This window comes from Stegostoma tigrinum, chromosome 4, assembly GCF_030684315.1.
Source record: "Stegostoma tigrinum isolate sSteTig4 chromosome 4, sSteTig4.hap1, whole genome shotgun sequence".
Classification (NCBI taxonomy): domain Eukaryota; kingdom Metazoa; phylum Chordata; class Chondrichthyes; order Orectolobiformes; family Stegostomatidae; genus Stegostoma; species Stegostoma tigrinum.
This window is the reverse complement of record NC_081357.1, coordinates 70,591,701-70,607,001: the sequence shown is the minus strand read 5'-3', so window position 1 is coordinate 70,607,001 and position 15,301 is coordinate 70,591,701. Positions and strand designations below refer to the sequence as shown.

The following is a 15,301-nucleotide window of genomic DNA, read 5'->3' as shown; positions in this document are numbered from 1 at the left end:
ATATTCTATGTAATTATGTTTCTTTAATTTACAAGCTGCTCAGAATCAATTGCTCGTGCCTGTTGTGTTTATAAAGTTAACTATTTAATGTTGATTGAACTTTTGGTTTTGCCTATCCATAGTTCACTTGTGAGTTTAACATGTTGAAAAAGATAGGGATATTAGATCTGTCATAATCTTCCTCTTCTGTTTTATTAAGTTTTAAGTCAATCCAAATTAAATGGATTGCATTCTTTTGCATGCTATTTATAGCACAATTCCTGTTGTTGTCTTCCCAATTTTATGTACGATATTAGCCTATTTCTGTCCACATGTATTCAGAGTCATACAGTAATATAGCATGAAAATAGGCCCTTTGGCCCAAACTGGTCCAAGCTGACCATGGTGCCCAATCAGCCAGTTCGAATAGCCCACATTTGGTCCATATCCCTCTCAACCCTTCCCAGCCATGTATCTATGGCAGTATTTTTAAAAATGTTACTATTGTACCAACCTCAACCACGTTCTCTGACAGACCGTTCCACATATGCACCACTCTCTGAGAAGAAGTTGCCCCTCAGGTCCTCCTCAAATCTTTCGCCTCTCACCATAAACCTATGCCTTCAAGTTTTCAATTCCCCAGCCCTGAGAAAAAGATTATATGCATTCATCCTACCTATATCTGTCGTGATTTTATACAACTCAATAAGGTCACCCCTAATTGTCCTACATTCCAAGGAATAAAGTCCTATCCTCACCAAGCTGTCCCTATAACTCAGGCCTACTAGTCCTGGCAACATACTCATAAGTCGTCTTTGCACACTACAGTTTAACTATATCTTTTCTGTAACAGCGTGACCAAAACTGTATACAGTACTCCATGTATAGCCTGATCAATGTCTTGTACAACTGTAACATAACATCCCAACTCCTATACTCAGTGCCTGAACTGACGAAGGTCATCGTGCTAAATGCCTTCTTCACCACCCTGCCCATCTGTGACGCCGCTTTCAACGAACTATGTACTTTTACTCCTAGGTCCCTCTGTTCCACAACACTCCTCAGGACCTTACCATTTACTGTATAAGTCCTATCTTAGTTTGTCTTTCCAAAATGCAACACTCCTCACTTATCTGTACTGAATTGCATTTGCCACTTCTCAGCCCACTTCCCCATCTGATCAAGAGCCCTCTATAATTTTTGATAACGTTCCTCACACTCAATGATACCTCCTAATTTTGTATCATCCTCAAACTTACAAAACGCCCTGTACGTTCACATCCAGATTGTTTGTGTAAGCAGCAAATAACAAAGGTCCCAGTAATGACCCCTGTGGCACACCACTAGTCACAGGCCTCCAGTCCGAGAAATAACCTTCAGCCTTCAATCACCTTCTGCTTCCTACCATTGAACCAATTTTGAATCCAATTAGCTAGCTCTCCTTTGATCCCATGCAATCATGTACTAACTCACAAATATTTCTTGAGGTACTGGAATAAATATCCATTTAACACTGGTGAGTTAGTTGGAGCCTGAGTAACCTTTCTAGGGTTTTCATCCCACTTATTTCTGCTTACATTCTATATCTGACACATTTTTGCTTATACTAAGTCAAGATGTGCATTACCTGTTCTGAGTTACTAATTAATGATCACTATACATTGCTCAAAGCCCTAATTAAGTATTCACAGTACATATCTGTTTGTTTTTGTTTTCATAAAGTGTTCAACAGTGCTACTGTTGGAGGTGAAAATTCAGTTTCAGCCAAATTTATTTTTGTTATTATGACATTCTTGGAGTGTTACAGTATGGATTTCAGAAGTTACACTGAATCTCGTTAGTAAAGACAGACTGTTGTTACTGAAACACTATTATCAAAGGACAGGTGGAGCAGATTTACAAATGACTTTTTTCATGCTTACCTGATAATTAAAACAAAAGGATGAGGCAAAGGTTGCAAGTACATTTGCATTACAAACATTGCAATGGATCCAGTAATGTTACTGGAATTCTTGCTACGGTGCATTTAATTTCGCAAAATGTATGAAGTCAGATGAATTTGGAAATTCTTGTTTAAATATGATAGCATAAATATGTAAGCATATTTATTTACATTCACAAATTGTTAGCAGTTTAGCAGATATCACCATTAAAGCATATTACAAATTCATCCATATTCAGTGATTGAAGATATATTTGTCCTCGGGCACTTAAACAACTACTGGCAAACCTGCCTTTTTTAGTACCACATGAGTAGACATCAAGCATGAGTTGGTAGCTTTGTTAATTGTTTAGTTTGTCTCCATTCACTTTAAGTGGCTCAATTTTTCTTTGATCCTGTATAACACATCTTTCATTTCTTTATACAATTCAATTGTTTGAATAAAGCTGGACCATTAATGTGAGACCTGATATACAGTTTCTTTTTTTTCAAATAACACAGCCATGGTGTTATGCGTTGTTTAGATATTTGTGCCAGATATGCCAGAAAACAAATTGATGGCAAAAGTATCAAAGGTAATATGAGGGAAAGTGATTTTTACACAGCAGGTTGTTAGGATCTGGACGTCCCTGGCTAAGAGTTGGTGAAAGCAGATTCAGATATTGTTTCCAAATGGGATTTGGATAATAATCTAGAAGAAAGAAAATACAAGACTTAAGTGAGAAGGCCAGGGAATGACCCTAGCTGAATAGCTCTTTCGAAGAACCAGCAAGCTGAGCCAAATGACCGCCTCCTGTACTGTACAGTAACCATCCTATAATTAATTTTGTATTTTGCAATTTGATTAACTTAATAAGTAAAGCTGATGTGACAAAGCTGACAGAGTAGGCATTGGCAATAAGAAATGTTCTCATCTAGTAAAGTCCAGAAGGATGCTTGACACCTAATGCAAAGAGAGAAGAGTTAATTAATAATATGTTAAGGGCCAATTGGTAAGAGCTGTATTTATAAAATTGGCAAGCATAGTTATTGGAGTCTGTGTTGTAAGAGCTAGAGATTAAATTCTAACTAGACATGTATATGACTAGACTCTATTAATATTGGTAGCAGAAGATGGTTAGCTGTTTGTAAGTCAAGAATTGAAAACTCAGCAGTCTTCTAACCAAGAGTACTTTGGAGAAAACTGTAGGAAAATGGCTGAATCTTAGCGGAAAGTGTCAAGGTGTTGATTAGCCTTCTCTGCTTTCTGAAAAATGAGCTTCATTATTTGTGCATAAACAACGTAACCATGTGGACCATGGTTACTGCCCTTCCAAAGAAGAAACATGGAAAGGCTTTCCCTTTTTTTGTTTTGATGCCGATGTCGATACCAGGATAAATAGCAGTTTTTTTTGGAATTGACAGTTGATCATTTGAACACAGACAAAGATTTAGGTATAGTAACTGAACTGGAGAAAATGATCAAAAAGGTGATTTTTGAACTGCTCTAGAAGCATTGTCAAATTTAGATCAAATGAAGGTTAGATAGAAGACAAAATGGAAATCCGTACTAATATATACAAGATTCCAGAAATTCCAGCTGGAAATTCATCAACCTGTGCTGGCATTTAATTCATTGAGACTATGCACAAGTATCAAGTATAGACACATTTCTAGTTTTGATGGTAGTTAAATTTGGAGATAGCCACACGCTGCTTTTACAAATGCTGGAAGCATTAAGAAATTCTTTGGAAAGCACTCATGGAATCATGGAGTCATACAGCATGGAAACAGACCCTTCAGTCCAACTCATCCCATGCCAACCAGAAATCTCAATCTGACCTAGTCCCATTTGCAAGCATTTGGCTCATATCCTTGTAAGCATTTTCTAATCCTAAATCTAGCCAGATGCCTTTTCGATGTTTTAATTGTACCTGCCTCCACCATTTCCTATGGCAGCTCGTTCCATACTCGCACCACTCTCTGTGTGGAAAAAGTTACCCCTCGGGTCCTTTTATAAGTCTTTTCCCTTTCAGCTTAAACCAATACCCTATAGTTTTAATGATGCAACTAGGACAATCTGTCATAATAGAGAAAATGGAGGACACAATGTTAGAAGAATGCTCGTAGGAGGGTCAGTGTGGATTCAGTAGGCCAAATGGCCTGCTTCCGCATTGTCGAGATTCTAAGAATTATTCCACACCTTTAAATCCAGTATAAAACAAGAACTTTAAATTAAATAAAGACGGAAATGCTTTTGACAGTTTTGAAGAGCAAGATAAAAAGGAATTGAAAATGAGTGAACACCAGAAATGTACAAGGTGTGGTTAGTTGATGTTTAAGGTGTAATTAAAAAATATCATTATGCCATGATTTGGCTAAAACAGTATACTAGCATTTCCATTTACACAACATAAAGCAGAGGATTTCAAGGAAGAAAATGGAAATATCGATCAAAGGGAAGCATTTGTATTGATCACAAGAAGTTTCAGTCCAGTGATGAATATGTTGTAGGCAGAATCCTTCAGCTGTGACATTGTTCAGCAGATGAACACTGACCATATGTGGAATAAACTGGCTAAATGCTACTTGGACTCTGAATAATAAGGATTGGAACAAAGTTATGGAATTTGACAGTTCCAGGTCCAGGACCAGTTTAGCACACTGAAATCTTTAAAAAGAATAGTCAGTTCTTGTAAAATATGTTGAGAGAATTATTTTGTCAGTGTGGATGCAGATTGTTAATTTCAGATGTAATTGTTATTAAGTAGGCAACTAATGAAGAAATTACAGATGAAATGGATGTGAAAAATAATGCTGGTGTATTTGGAAAACTTGTGAAGTTGCTATTTCCACAATTGAGTCACTAATGTATTTCAATATTGGAATATAACCACTCCAGTATATTTAAAAAAAAAACAAATGTTCTTGATATCAGGGGTGAGGAGCTTAGAATAAAAAGACAGTTGTGTTAAAATAGCATAGGCTATTTGCCCACCCACCCTACAAAGTTAAAAATGTTAGTGAAGTATGCAGAAATAAGGGATGAGAAATACAGTAAGCTTATGCAAGGGATGTGATAAATGTTAGATTTGCAAGAAAAAGGACACCGTCACAGCCGATGGGAGTCATGGATTTAAAGGAATGGAATAATTCATAGAATCCCTACAATGCGGAAGCAGGCTGTTAGACTTATTGGGTCCACACTGACCGTCTGACGAGCATCCCACTCATCCCACTTGGTGCTGTGAGGCAGCTATGCTAACGACTGAGCCACCATGCTGCCCCAAAATAAGAGTATTTTCATTTTATATTTAGTGTGTATGGCTACTAAATTTAGGGAGTCAAAAATAGCAAAGTTAATGTTTCACGTGACCATTCTTCGTTTGAATCACAAGATTTGTTTTCAAAAGCTTCCAGTGATTTGCCGTAGAACTACAGCATTATGGGGCGGCCTCTCTCCTCTCTTCCCATGCCTGAAACTCTAGCTTGCAACCTTTTCTCATGCCCAATCCTCTGATCTCCAGCCTCTTCCCATACCTGACTCAATCTCTCATCACTTCTTTGTCCTAACCTGTGTTCCCTTTTGAAATTCAGATCGGATTCAAATTTAGAACTCAAATGTCGTGTCCCCTGTCGTGCAAAATTGCTCAACTGAAGCTGTTCTGGTCCAGATTTTTTCTTTTTTCTGTAATGACTGCATCTGAAATGAGTGCTCTTGTTGCTTATGTCTGTAGACCTTGCCCAAGCAGAGATTCAGGAAAAGGACAGAGTGAACGGCAGTAATTTAAAAAATGCACGGATCTTCAAAGAAATGCAGGCTCGGGAGATGAGAAGGGTAAGAGAGTGAGGTTAGAAGCTGGAGGTTCAGAGAGTAAGTTTGAACGTGAAGGGAATAAGTTTTCAGCAACCTGGAGAATCAGACCGTGGAAGGTTTGGGAAGCAGGATTGATGATGAACAGAAGGTATTGTAATTTTTCCTTTTTTATAAAACGACAAGTAGTGAAGCTAATTCATTTACCAATGTAGGAATTTTGAAATAGACTGGCAAGGGGATTGGAATCTAAAATGGTGCTCAGATTCCAGAGAAGGATGTTGAACTCACAGAAATGTTGATGGTTTGAATGCGCAAAGTGAAGAAAATGGATATGATTTCATTGCCATTACAGGAAAGGTGACAGAGATTAGAAACTGAATATCCATAAATAGTGAATTTTTTTGGAGAGATGAGTGAAAAGAAACATAATGTTAAGCAACACTCCTAAGAAAGGATGATTTTAGTTTATTTGTAAGATAATCTCTGCTATGAAAAGATCAAAATGTAGGGCATTTTCTCCCAGCAATTACATGACTTGGATATTGGTTTCAATGGCTAGATGAGAATCTCGCTTGTAAGTGGTGACAGCCTGATTTGCAAACATTGACATATTATTTAATCCTGCCTCATTTATATCCAGGTTGCTACTCTCCCAGGAATCAATGTGAAACTATATGGTGAAAGTCAAGTGCTTATCCAACAGCTGCAGCTCACTGATGCTTCCTCTACATCTTGTCCGTTTTCTGAAGAAGGGTCCAGACCCAAAATGTCAGCCTTCCTGCTCCTCTGATGCTGCCTGGCCTGCTGTGTTCATCCAGCTCCACACTGTGTTATCTCTGACTTCAGCATCGGCAGTTCTTACTGTCTCATGTTGTCCAACGTTCCCCAACATCACAGGGCACGTTGGATGGACAACTCCTCCCTGGATCCTCCATCCCAAGAAGTCACTATCCACAAAGCATCAGCCGTACCACATCATCATGGTATATTTGGGAGTGATTTGTAATACAATCCAAAAATTTGGAGCTCAAAGCTTGCATTTCCACCCAGGCTTACATTATCAGTAAAATTAGATATGTTAGCAGAATAAAACAAAGAAGTATAGATGCTAGAAATTTAAAACAAAAACAGAAAGTGCTGGAGAAACTCAGCAGGTCTGGAACATCTGTGGAGAGAAAAACAATTAATGCCTTGAGTCCAGTGACCTTTTATCAGAACATTGTTAATGTAGAATGTAAATAGCTGAGGCCACCAAAACTGATCTTCGTAGCGTACCACTAGTAGCCTGCTAACTTGAAATGATCAATTTCTAATTTATCCCTACCGTCTGCTATTTTACGTTATGATCTCTTTGAATGGCAGAGCAGACCCAATTGGCCAACTGGCCAATCTCTGCTCCTTTGTCTTATGATTTTATATGCCTGCCAGTTATCCAGTAATGAGCCATATAAAGGACACATAAAGTTAATTGTTCCCTATTTTGGAAACTTTTGCATTACTTGTGAGTTAGTTATCTGCTACTTCACCTTGAAGTTAGTTTTAGTGTTTTCAAGAATTAGCAATGCCATGTTGATATTTTTAAAACATTTTTTGTTACTTTTTAAACAGGATTCGGAAGGCGTGGATATTATGTTGGGCATATGTGCAAATGGCCTGCTGATCTACAAGGATCGCCTCCGAATTAACCGTTTTGCTTGGCCAAAAATTCTTAAAATTTCCTATAAACGAAGCAATTTTTATATTAAAATTCGACCTGGAGAGGTAAGGCTTTATCAAAATGCCATTTGTCTGTATATTTAGAGTTAACTTTAACTTAGTTAAGAAAACAAGGTGCAAATTAAAAGCTGAAAACAATTTGAAAAAGCTTAACATTTGTGTTCCATGCTATTAGGCTTTAACATTTGTGTGTTCTGATTTTTTTTTAAAAATGCTTCATAGAATGTTTGAAATGCACAGGGAACTGACGAAAGAAAAGTGGTTGGCAAGGTGATCTTCAGTTTCCCCAGTGTGGCGAAGAGTGCCCTACAACAGTAGGCAAGATGTATTAGAGTACAAGAAAAGCTTGTAATTTCGATCTCACCTGGAATTGGAATGTGTCAAAGTGTTGTACATCCTGCTACTGCATAGGAAATCGGATGATAAGGTAGACAAAGGCATTGTAGAGGCTTTTCAAATGCACGTGGAGGTATAGCCATATTTGTTGTAGATTATTTGTGAAATATGAAAGGCGATAATGAAAATGAGTTCGAGAGAACTCTGTAACTGATTAAGATGGGATGGGCTAAGAACAGAGGCTGAGAATTGAAAGTCAAGGGTCCGCTTGACTCCTGTGGAGGGCAAGTTTTCAGGGGAGCAGACATTTCAGGAAATACATTGACAAAAGAGGAGATCAATCCTGTAAATGTAACAAAGATGAATGGAGCTTTCTGTGTGAAAATGCAGTGGGCAGAACCTTAATCCAAATAGTTCTGAAAGCAGATTCCTATGGAAAGCCCATTTCTTAATAGAGGGAGAGTCAAGTCCAGAAAGAGAAAGTCAGAGATGATCTATGAGGAATGGAGGGAAATTAGAAGTCTAGTAAATTAAACCATCTGGATCAAAGTGAGAGCTTGAAGTTGGATGTAAATAATTCAGTGTCTTTATAGAGAACTTGGAAAGAACCAAAGTAAAGAATCTGGCGACGATTTGGATGGAAGTGGCTTTATAGTTGGCAGGAACTGATTTTGTTTTAAGATGGGGTTATGTCTATTTTGAAATTTGATGGAATTGAGAAATGAAACCCATTCTGGATGTGAGTTTGCTCGCTGAGCTGGAGGGTTAGTTTTCAGACGTTTCGTCACCATGCTAGGTAACGTCATCAGTGAGCCTCCGACGAAGCGCTGGTGTTATGTCGCGCTTTCTACTTATCTCGTTAGGTTTCCTTGGGTTGGTAATGTCATTTCCTGTTCTTTTTCTCAGGGGATGGTAGATTGGCTCCAAATCAATGTGTTTGTTGATGGAGTTCTGGTTGGAATGCCATGCTTCTAGGAATTCTCATGCATGTCTCTGTTTGGCTTGTCCTAGGATGGATGTGTTGTCCCAATCAAAGTGGTGTCCTTCCTTATCTGTATGTAACGATACGAGTGATAGTGGGTCATGTCGTTTTGTGCCTAGTTGATGTTCATGTATCCTGGTGGCTAGCTTTCTGCTAGGGAGAATTAGGAGGATTGGGACAACACATCCATCCTGGGACAAGCCAGAGACATGCATGAGAATTCCTAGAAGCATGGTATTCCAACCGGAACTCCATCAACAAACACATTGATTTGGAGCCAATCTACCACCCCCTGAGAAAAAGAACAGGAAATGACATCACCAACCCAAGGAAACCTAACCAGATAAATAGAAAGCGGGACATAACACCAGCGCTTCGTCGGAGGCTCACTGATGATGTTACCTAGAATGGTGACGAAACGTCTGAAAACTAACCCTCCAGCTCAGCGAGCAAACTCACATCCAGAACCTCAACCTGAGCTACAAATCTTCTCAAAACTAGCATGAAACCCATTTGCAATGTCAATTAGTATGGAACTTAAACTTAAAATAACAGGAAATGAATTCAAAAGCAAAATATTGTGGATGCTGAAACTCTGAAAAGAAAATGCTGGAAGTAAGTCAAGCAACATTTGAGAAGAGAGAAACCTCGTCAACAGCTTGATAGTCTCAGCGACGTCATTGCCAAAGTTACATCACCAGGCAGAGTATGCCTCAATAACAGGGCTTCCTTGAAACCAGTCACTGGTTGGGGGAAGCAGAGCCGTGCAAGCGGGATCTGACGATTGGGTGGGATTATTGCACCTGCAGCATTATTGCTGTGGGATGGCCATTACCAATAGGTGGCACCCCTTGTCTGGTTTGGAGTGTGCATCAAATTCTGGCTCTAAATGAACAAAAGCAGAAATTGCTGGAGAAACTCGGCCAGTCTGGCAATATCTGTGAAAAGAAAACAGTTAACATTTCAAGTCCAATGTCCCTTCTACCAGAAGAGGTGGTGGAGATAGGGACATTGAAGACATGTACGGGGCACCTAGATGGGTATGTGAATGGGGAGGGATTAGACGGATACTGATCGAAAAATGGCAGCTTTGTGTTTAAATTAATTAGGGCATGATAGTCGGCAGAGGCTTGGAGGGACGAGGGGCCTGTTCCTGTGCTGTACTTTTGCATTTGTTCTTCAGAACTGATAGCATCTAAGAAAAGGTAGTAATTATGCTAATAAGAAGGTTTGGGGGTTGTGAGAAGGAAACTGGAGGAACAGCACCTCATATTCCACCTGGGAACTCTACAACCTACTGGTCTCAATGTGGACTTTACGAGCTTCAAAATCTCCCCACCCCGACCCCCTACTCACACACACCTTTACTGGCTTCATCTCCGTCTTCTCTCCATCTATCTGCTCCACTATCCACCTTCTATCATTGCCTCCCCCTCTCTCTATTTATTTCCAAGCCCCCTTCCCCTCCCCCATTTCTGAAGAAGGGTCCAGACCCAAAACGTCAGCTTTCCTGATCCTCTGATGCTGCCTGGCCTGATGTGTTCATTCAGCTCCACACCTTGGTATCTCAGACTCCACAATCAGCAGTTCCTGAGAGGAAGCTCAGAGAAAGAGAGAAATAAAGAATAGGAAGACAAGAGGGTTGTTGATACTAAGCCAAGGAAGAAAAGAAGCTAAATAGATGATAATGGGATCAGTGCAGAATTGGAAATGGGCTGGCTATTCTAAAAGCAACCCATTTCATGAAGAGTCACCTGGATTCAAAATGTTAACTCTATTTGCTTTTCGCAGATGCTGCCAGACCTTCTGTGTTTCTGCAGCAATTTCTGAATATTGTTTTTGTTTCCAATTGCCTGTATCTGCAGGTCTTTGTTTTATTAAATTCTGGTCTCTGTTGTATTGATAAGTATGAGTGAATCAGATTCTCCAGCCATTTGATTTGAGTGCTTCAGCATGCCAACTTGGCAGTCTTCCCATTGCAGCACGTTGTTATATCTTGCATGAATCCTGAAGTCTGATCTTAAAACAGTTTTCAAAAATTACAGCATGACCTTGTTGTAACCTGTTTTGTCAAACAGCAAAGATCTTGCGTCAGCATTGTCAGTTAACGTATTGACCGCTGCATAACCAGAGCAAACGGCTGCAGGGATGTATGTGCTACTTGTACCAAGACAGATATTGACGACTGCTGAACTATTCATCATATAGTCTTGCCTATTAATTCCATCCACCTGCCTCTTAAACAACCGTTGAAACACTGCAGCAAGAAAATTTACATTGAATATCTTCAGTATCCCATGAAGACAGATCTTCTTAGCTGGTACTTCGTCTGCAGTCTCATTAATCCCAGCAGATAGCTGCGATGTGTCCACGCTGCCTGGTCCACTCTGAAGTTCATGGTTCACATCAAATCAAACATTTTTGGCTTCTATACCTGGAAATACAGAGATTGGCTTGTGATAGAGGCGTTAATCGAACATAGGCGCAGGGTGTTCACACACTGGAAGCATCACCACACTGCACGCTCTATAAACAGCACTACAACAAACGGCTGGATATCTTGTGAACAAATGGATGGAAAGAGTGCGGGAGAGACAAGTGCTTGTTGACATCCATGACGTGCGTTGGTATTTCATCACTGTTAAGATTATCTACACCTCAAATATTCAAGGGGTGCTCCTTGCCAAGGACAAAGGACAGAGGCACTCACTGCCTACTAGAATGAACGTTTCTAAGAGTACCCCAACTGAGATTATTTCTTGACTTGAGCATTCTCACTGCATCCCCAAGGGCACTATCCAGCTTGAACAGAGTGCAATGGAGTTTGAACTCAGATTCTGTGCTTGAGTAGTATCCGGAAAGGCAGGAAACTCTGTAGAAACCCTTGGACTGCATACCAGGCAACGATATGACCTGATTGATTGGCAGAGCAGGCTTGAGGCACCAATTAGCCTACTCATGCTTTGAATTCTTATGTCCATCTACCAGCACTATCCAGCCTTGAATAAAAGCCATTCATTAGTTGAAAAACAACAAGGCCTATGGAGTAGATGAATCTAGTAAATTTCTGAATTTCAGTTGATAGCAAAAGCTCCATATTCCTTACCTGGGAAGCGAAGCTGTTGCCATGAGATCTTGAGCCATAATAATCATGGTCATCTCCGAACGATACGTTAAATCTGATGTTAAAAACCTGGGAGTCTCCCTAATTTTTTTTTGCATTAGGGAACAGCATTGCAAGAATCCTTCAAGATTCTAAATCCAAGGAGCAATATGACCATTGTACGTAACTTTTTGACCTCATGAAAGCCTTTGACTCTGTGATTCATGAGAGTCTATGCAGTGTCTTCCTCAAATTTGCTTGTATTCCAAAGCCTGTCACCATCATTTTTTAATGATATGATGACATGCAAATCTGATCCTTACAACTGGTCCATTTCAGTTGTCAAGTGCAGCTGTGTCAAACCTTAATTCCAACTGTTTCACCATAGTGCTTCAGTGCACCTCCAGCAGGTTCCCCTCAGTTATGGAGATATGCAGACAGATGTGAAATTATTCAATCTTTGTTGCCTCCATTCCACAGCTAAGATCACTCCACCCTCTGTACTGAAGCTTGAGGACAATGCTTCTGTATATGCCATAGTTTCGAGTTATTGTTGAATTTTTCACTGTGATGTTAAAGAAGATGGTTCTTAATTTAAACATCAAAACAATGAAGATCCTTTTGAACTTCTACTCCTTGAGCATAACATTACTCTGCTCATCGAGTAAGATCCAAAGTGAAAATGTGAACCACATTGCACATTTGCTAAATAATTCTAAGTGTGCAAAGAATTATATTAACAATCAAATTAGGACTATCAGTTAGACTTGCAGTGTAGTGCATTTATGTGCCGGGAGCTACATATATAATACAGAAAAGTCTGTTGTTTGTAGGCAGAAAATATAAACATACAGCATCTGTTTCAACTCAACATCTAGTTACCTCACACGTTGTTAAGTGTCTACAGAATGCACATGGTTAGCCATATCTGAGTGCACAGAACTAGAGTGGAACCAAGACTTCTTTGGCCCTAAGGGACTGTTCAAATCATCCTGTTTTACACATGAAAAAGTTGAAATTTAATTGCTTTTTGTTCTTATGTTTTAGAAACATAGAAAGATGAGTGTTTCATTTGTGGGTTAGCAAAGAGTCCGTTTTTTTAAAAAGAAGCTTTTATTTTTAAACAACTGTGCAAGAAATTATTTCTTGTAAAAACAAATGCTTTTTATTTTATTTGGAGCTCCCTTTAACATTTAGAAATTTATGATTACATTCCTTTCTAGACAGAGCAGTTTGAAAGCACTATTGGTTTCAAGTTGCCTAATCACCGAGCAGCAAAGCGATTGTGGAAGGTTTGTGTGGAGCATCATGCTTTCTTTAGGTAAGGCTATTCTGTATTTGTTGGATTAGCCAAAGTTAATAATGATAATTTTAATAATTCAAATGTAGGCAGTCCTAATATACGTGTATATATGGCATTAATCGAAAATGATCCTTTATTAATGAATTCACAATTCCTCCCTTTGCTTTCATTTTTTTCTGATTTTACAGTTTCCAGAGTACATCTTTATCCACAACCCTTTGTAAATTGCTTTTTGCATAGATCTATACGATAAAGAGGGGTAAAGAAGTTGTATATTTGTAAAATGAAGTACTCGCCACAAAAAATTCATGCCTGATGTGGATAGTTTCTAAAGGAAGCAAAATGAATTACAGAAGGAAAAAAGAACAAAAGAGAAGTACGGTGCAGGAATAGGCTCTTCGGCCCTCCAAGCCTGTGCCGATGATCATGTCCTGACTAAACTTTAAAAAAAAGCCTTCTACCCTTATTTGGCCTGTACCCCTCTATTCCCTCCCTATTCATGTAACCATCCAGATGCCTCTTAAATGTCACTAACATGCCTGCTTCCACCACCACCTCTGGCAGTGCATTCCAGGCTTCTACCACTCTCTGCTTGAAAAACTTTACATATATGTTCATACTCAAAAGTGGGAGATTTCATTTAGTTGGCAAAAATGTGGTGGACTGCAAAAGCTCCCGATGACATTCCTTATCAAATTCCTTAAATTTAGAGGATGTCGGTACCTATCTCTTAAAGTTGCTTCCTAAATTTGAACTAATACGTGGAAATGTTGTAATAGTATGTAAATAGTGCAAAGTATTTAATTCTGAATGTATAAAACATTTGAAATCATTGTTTTCAGGCTGCTATCCCCTGAACAAACTCCAAAAAGCAAGTTCTTGACTTTAGGTTCAAAGTTCCGTTATAGTGGCCGCACACAGGCTCAAACACGGGAGGCCAGTACTCTCATAGACAGGCCCGCACCGTATTTTGAGCGTACTTCGAGTAAGCGACTTTCCAGAAGTCTTGATGGAGGTAGGTGGCTCATGAATTACAATAAACCATCAAACTTTAATCTGTCCTTAGAAGAAAAATCTAGAGAAATCACTTCCTCCTAAATAACCTCCAACACACCTTTTGCTAAAAATAATTTTAGATTCAAATGTCTACTGTCTTCAATTTTTTTTTCTCCAGGTCATATGCAGTTAAATCATCCATCAGGCCAGAAATGGGCATTACTTTGTATTAAATTGACTTGTAGAAGACTATCCCCACAAGCACTACTGATGGAGCATGCAACAATATCTAGATTTTGTTTCCAGACTGAGAGTTATGGCATTGTTCTGACTTGATTTTTGACTCTAGTTCTTTTTCCTGGGTGTAACTTTTCTCCTGGACACAATGTTTTAAACAAAAAAATCAGATGGTGAAATATGTCCATTTTCCTCACTTTTTTTTAAAGCTTGCACTATATCAACTGTTGATGTCAGAAATTATTTCCTTTCTCAGCACTGATCTCTTTTTTGGATAAGATATAACAGATGACCTGCAATGTAAGAACGACTTCTGGACTTGCATGTGTGTAATTAACCATAGTCCACAATAGACTTTGAATACCTCTATTTACTTGAGAGGCAGAATTGGTTTTGTGTAGCTTGATGAGCACCATTCCATTAACTTGGGGAAAGGACAGGATGCAAGCCTCTGTGAATTGCTACAAGAAGAATTGGGATTGAACCCACATTGCTGCTTTCTGCGTTGTGTTCTAATTGAACTAATGATTGAGTTTAAGCAAAAGGGTTTCTTTTCTTTGACAGCCCCAATAGATGGCATTAATGAGGTGGGCCTGCTGCAAGATTCCTCTTCTCTAAATGTTCCTCAGAGTTCAACAGCAGAAGTGACTGCCACTAAAGTTGGTGAAATTAAAGTAGAAGCAACTGATGAAAAGAAAGAAACAAAAGGCAAAACCACACCTTCAAGAGAATCACAACTAGAAATGCCTATGGAAATGAAGGTATTGTGCATTTTTATTTGAAATTTTAGGCAACCAGTTTTTTTGTCTTAGTGCGCAATAGTAATTGTAATACGTACCATGTGTAAGATACAGGGCATAGTTTTCCCACCCACTTCAAGTATCAAAGTATTTTTGGGAAAAGGTGTAGAA

The 15,301-nt window shown here is 39.0% G+C and overlaps 1 protein-coding gene across 19 annotated transcripts in view; it reads left to right on the top strand.

Moving 5' to 3' along the window:
* Positions 1-15,301, top strand: part of epb41l2 (erythrocyte membrane protein band 4.1 like 2) — a 188,328-nt gene that overhangs the window by 150,965 nt on the left and 22,062 nt on the right. For all 19 annotated transcript variants that reach the window (XM_048530477.2, XM_048530479.2, XM_048530478.2 and 16 more), the window contains 4 exons: positions 7,326-7,478; positions 13,078-13,175; positions 14,000-14,172; positions 14,955-15,151. In XM_048530477.2, the coding sequence (XP_048386434.1) occupies positions 7,326-7,478; positions 13,078-13,175; positions 14,000-14,172; positions 14,955-15,151 (621 nt within the window). The remainder of the gene's footprint in view (positions 1-7,325; positions 7,479-13,077; positions 13,176-13,999; positions 14,173-14,954; positions 15,152-15,301) is intronic.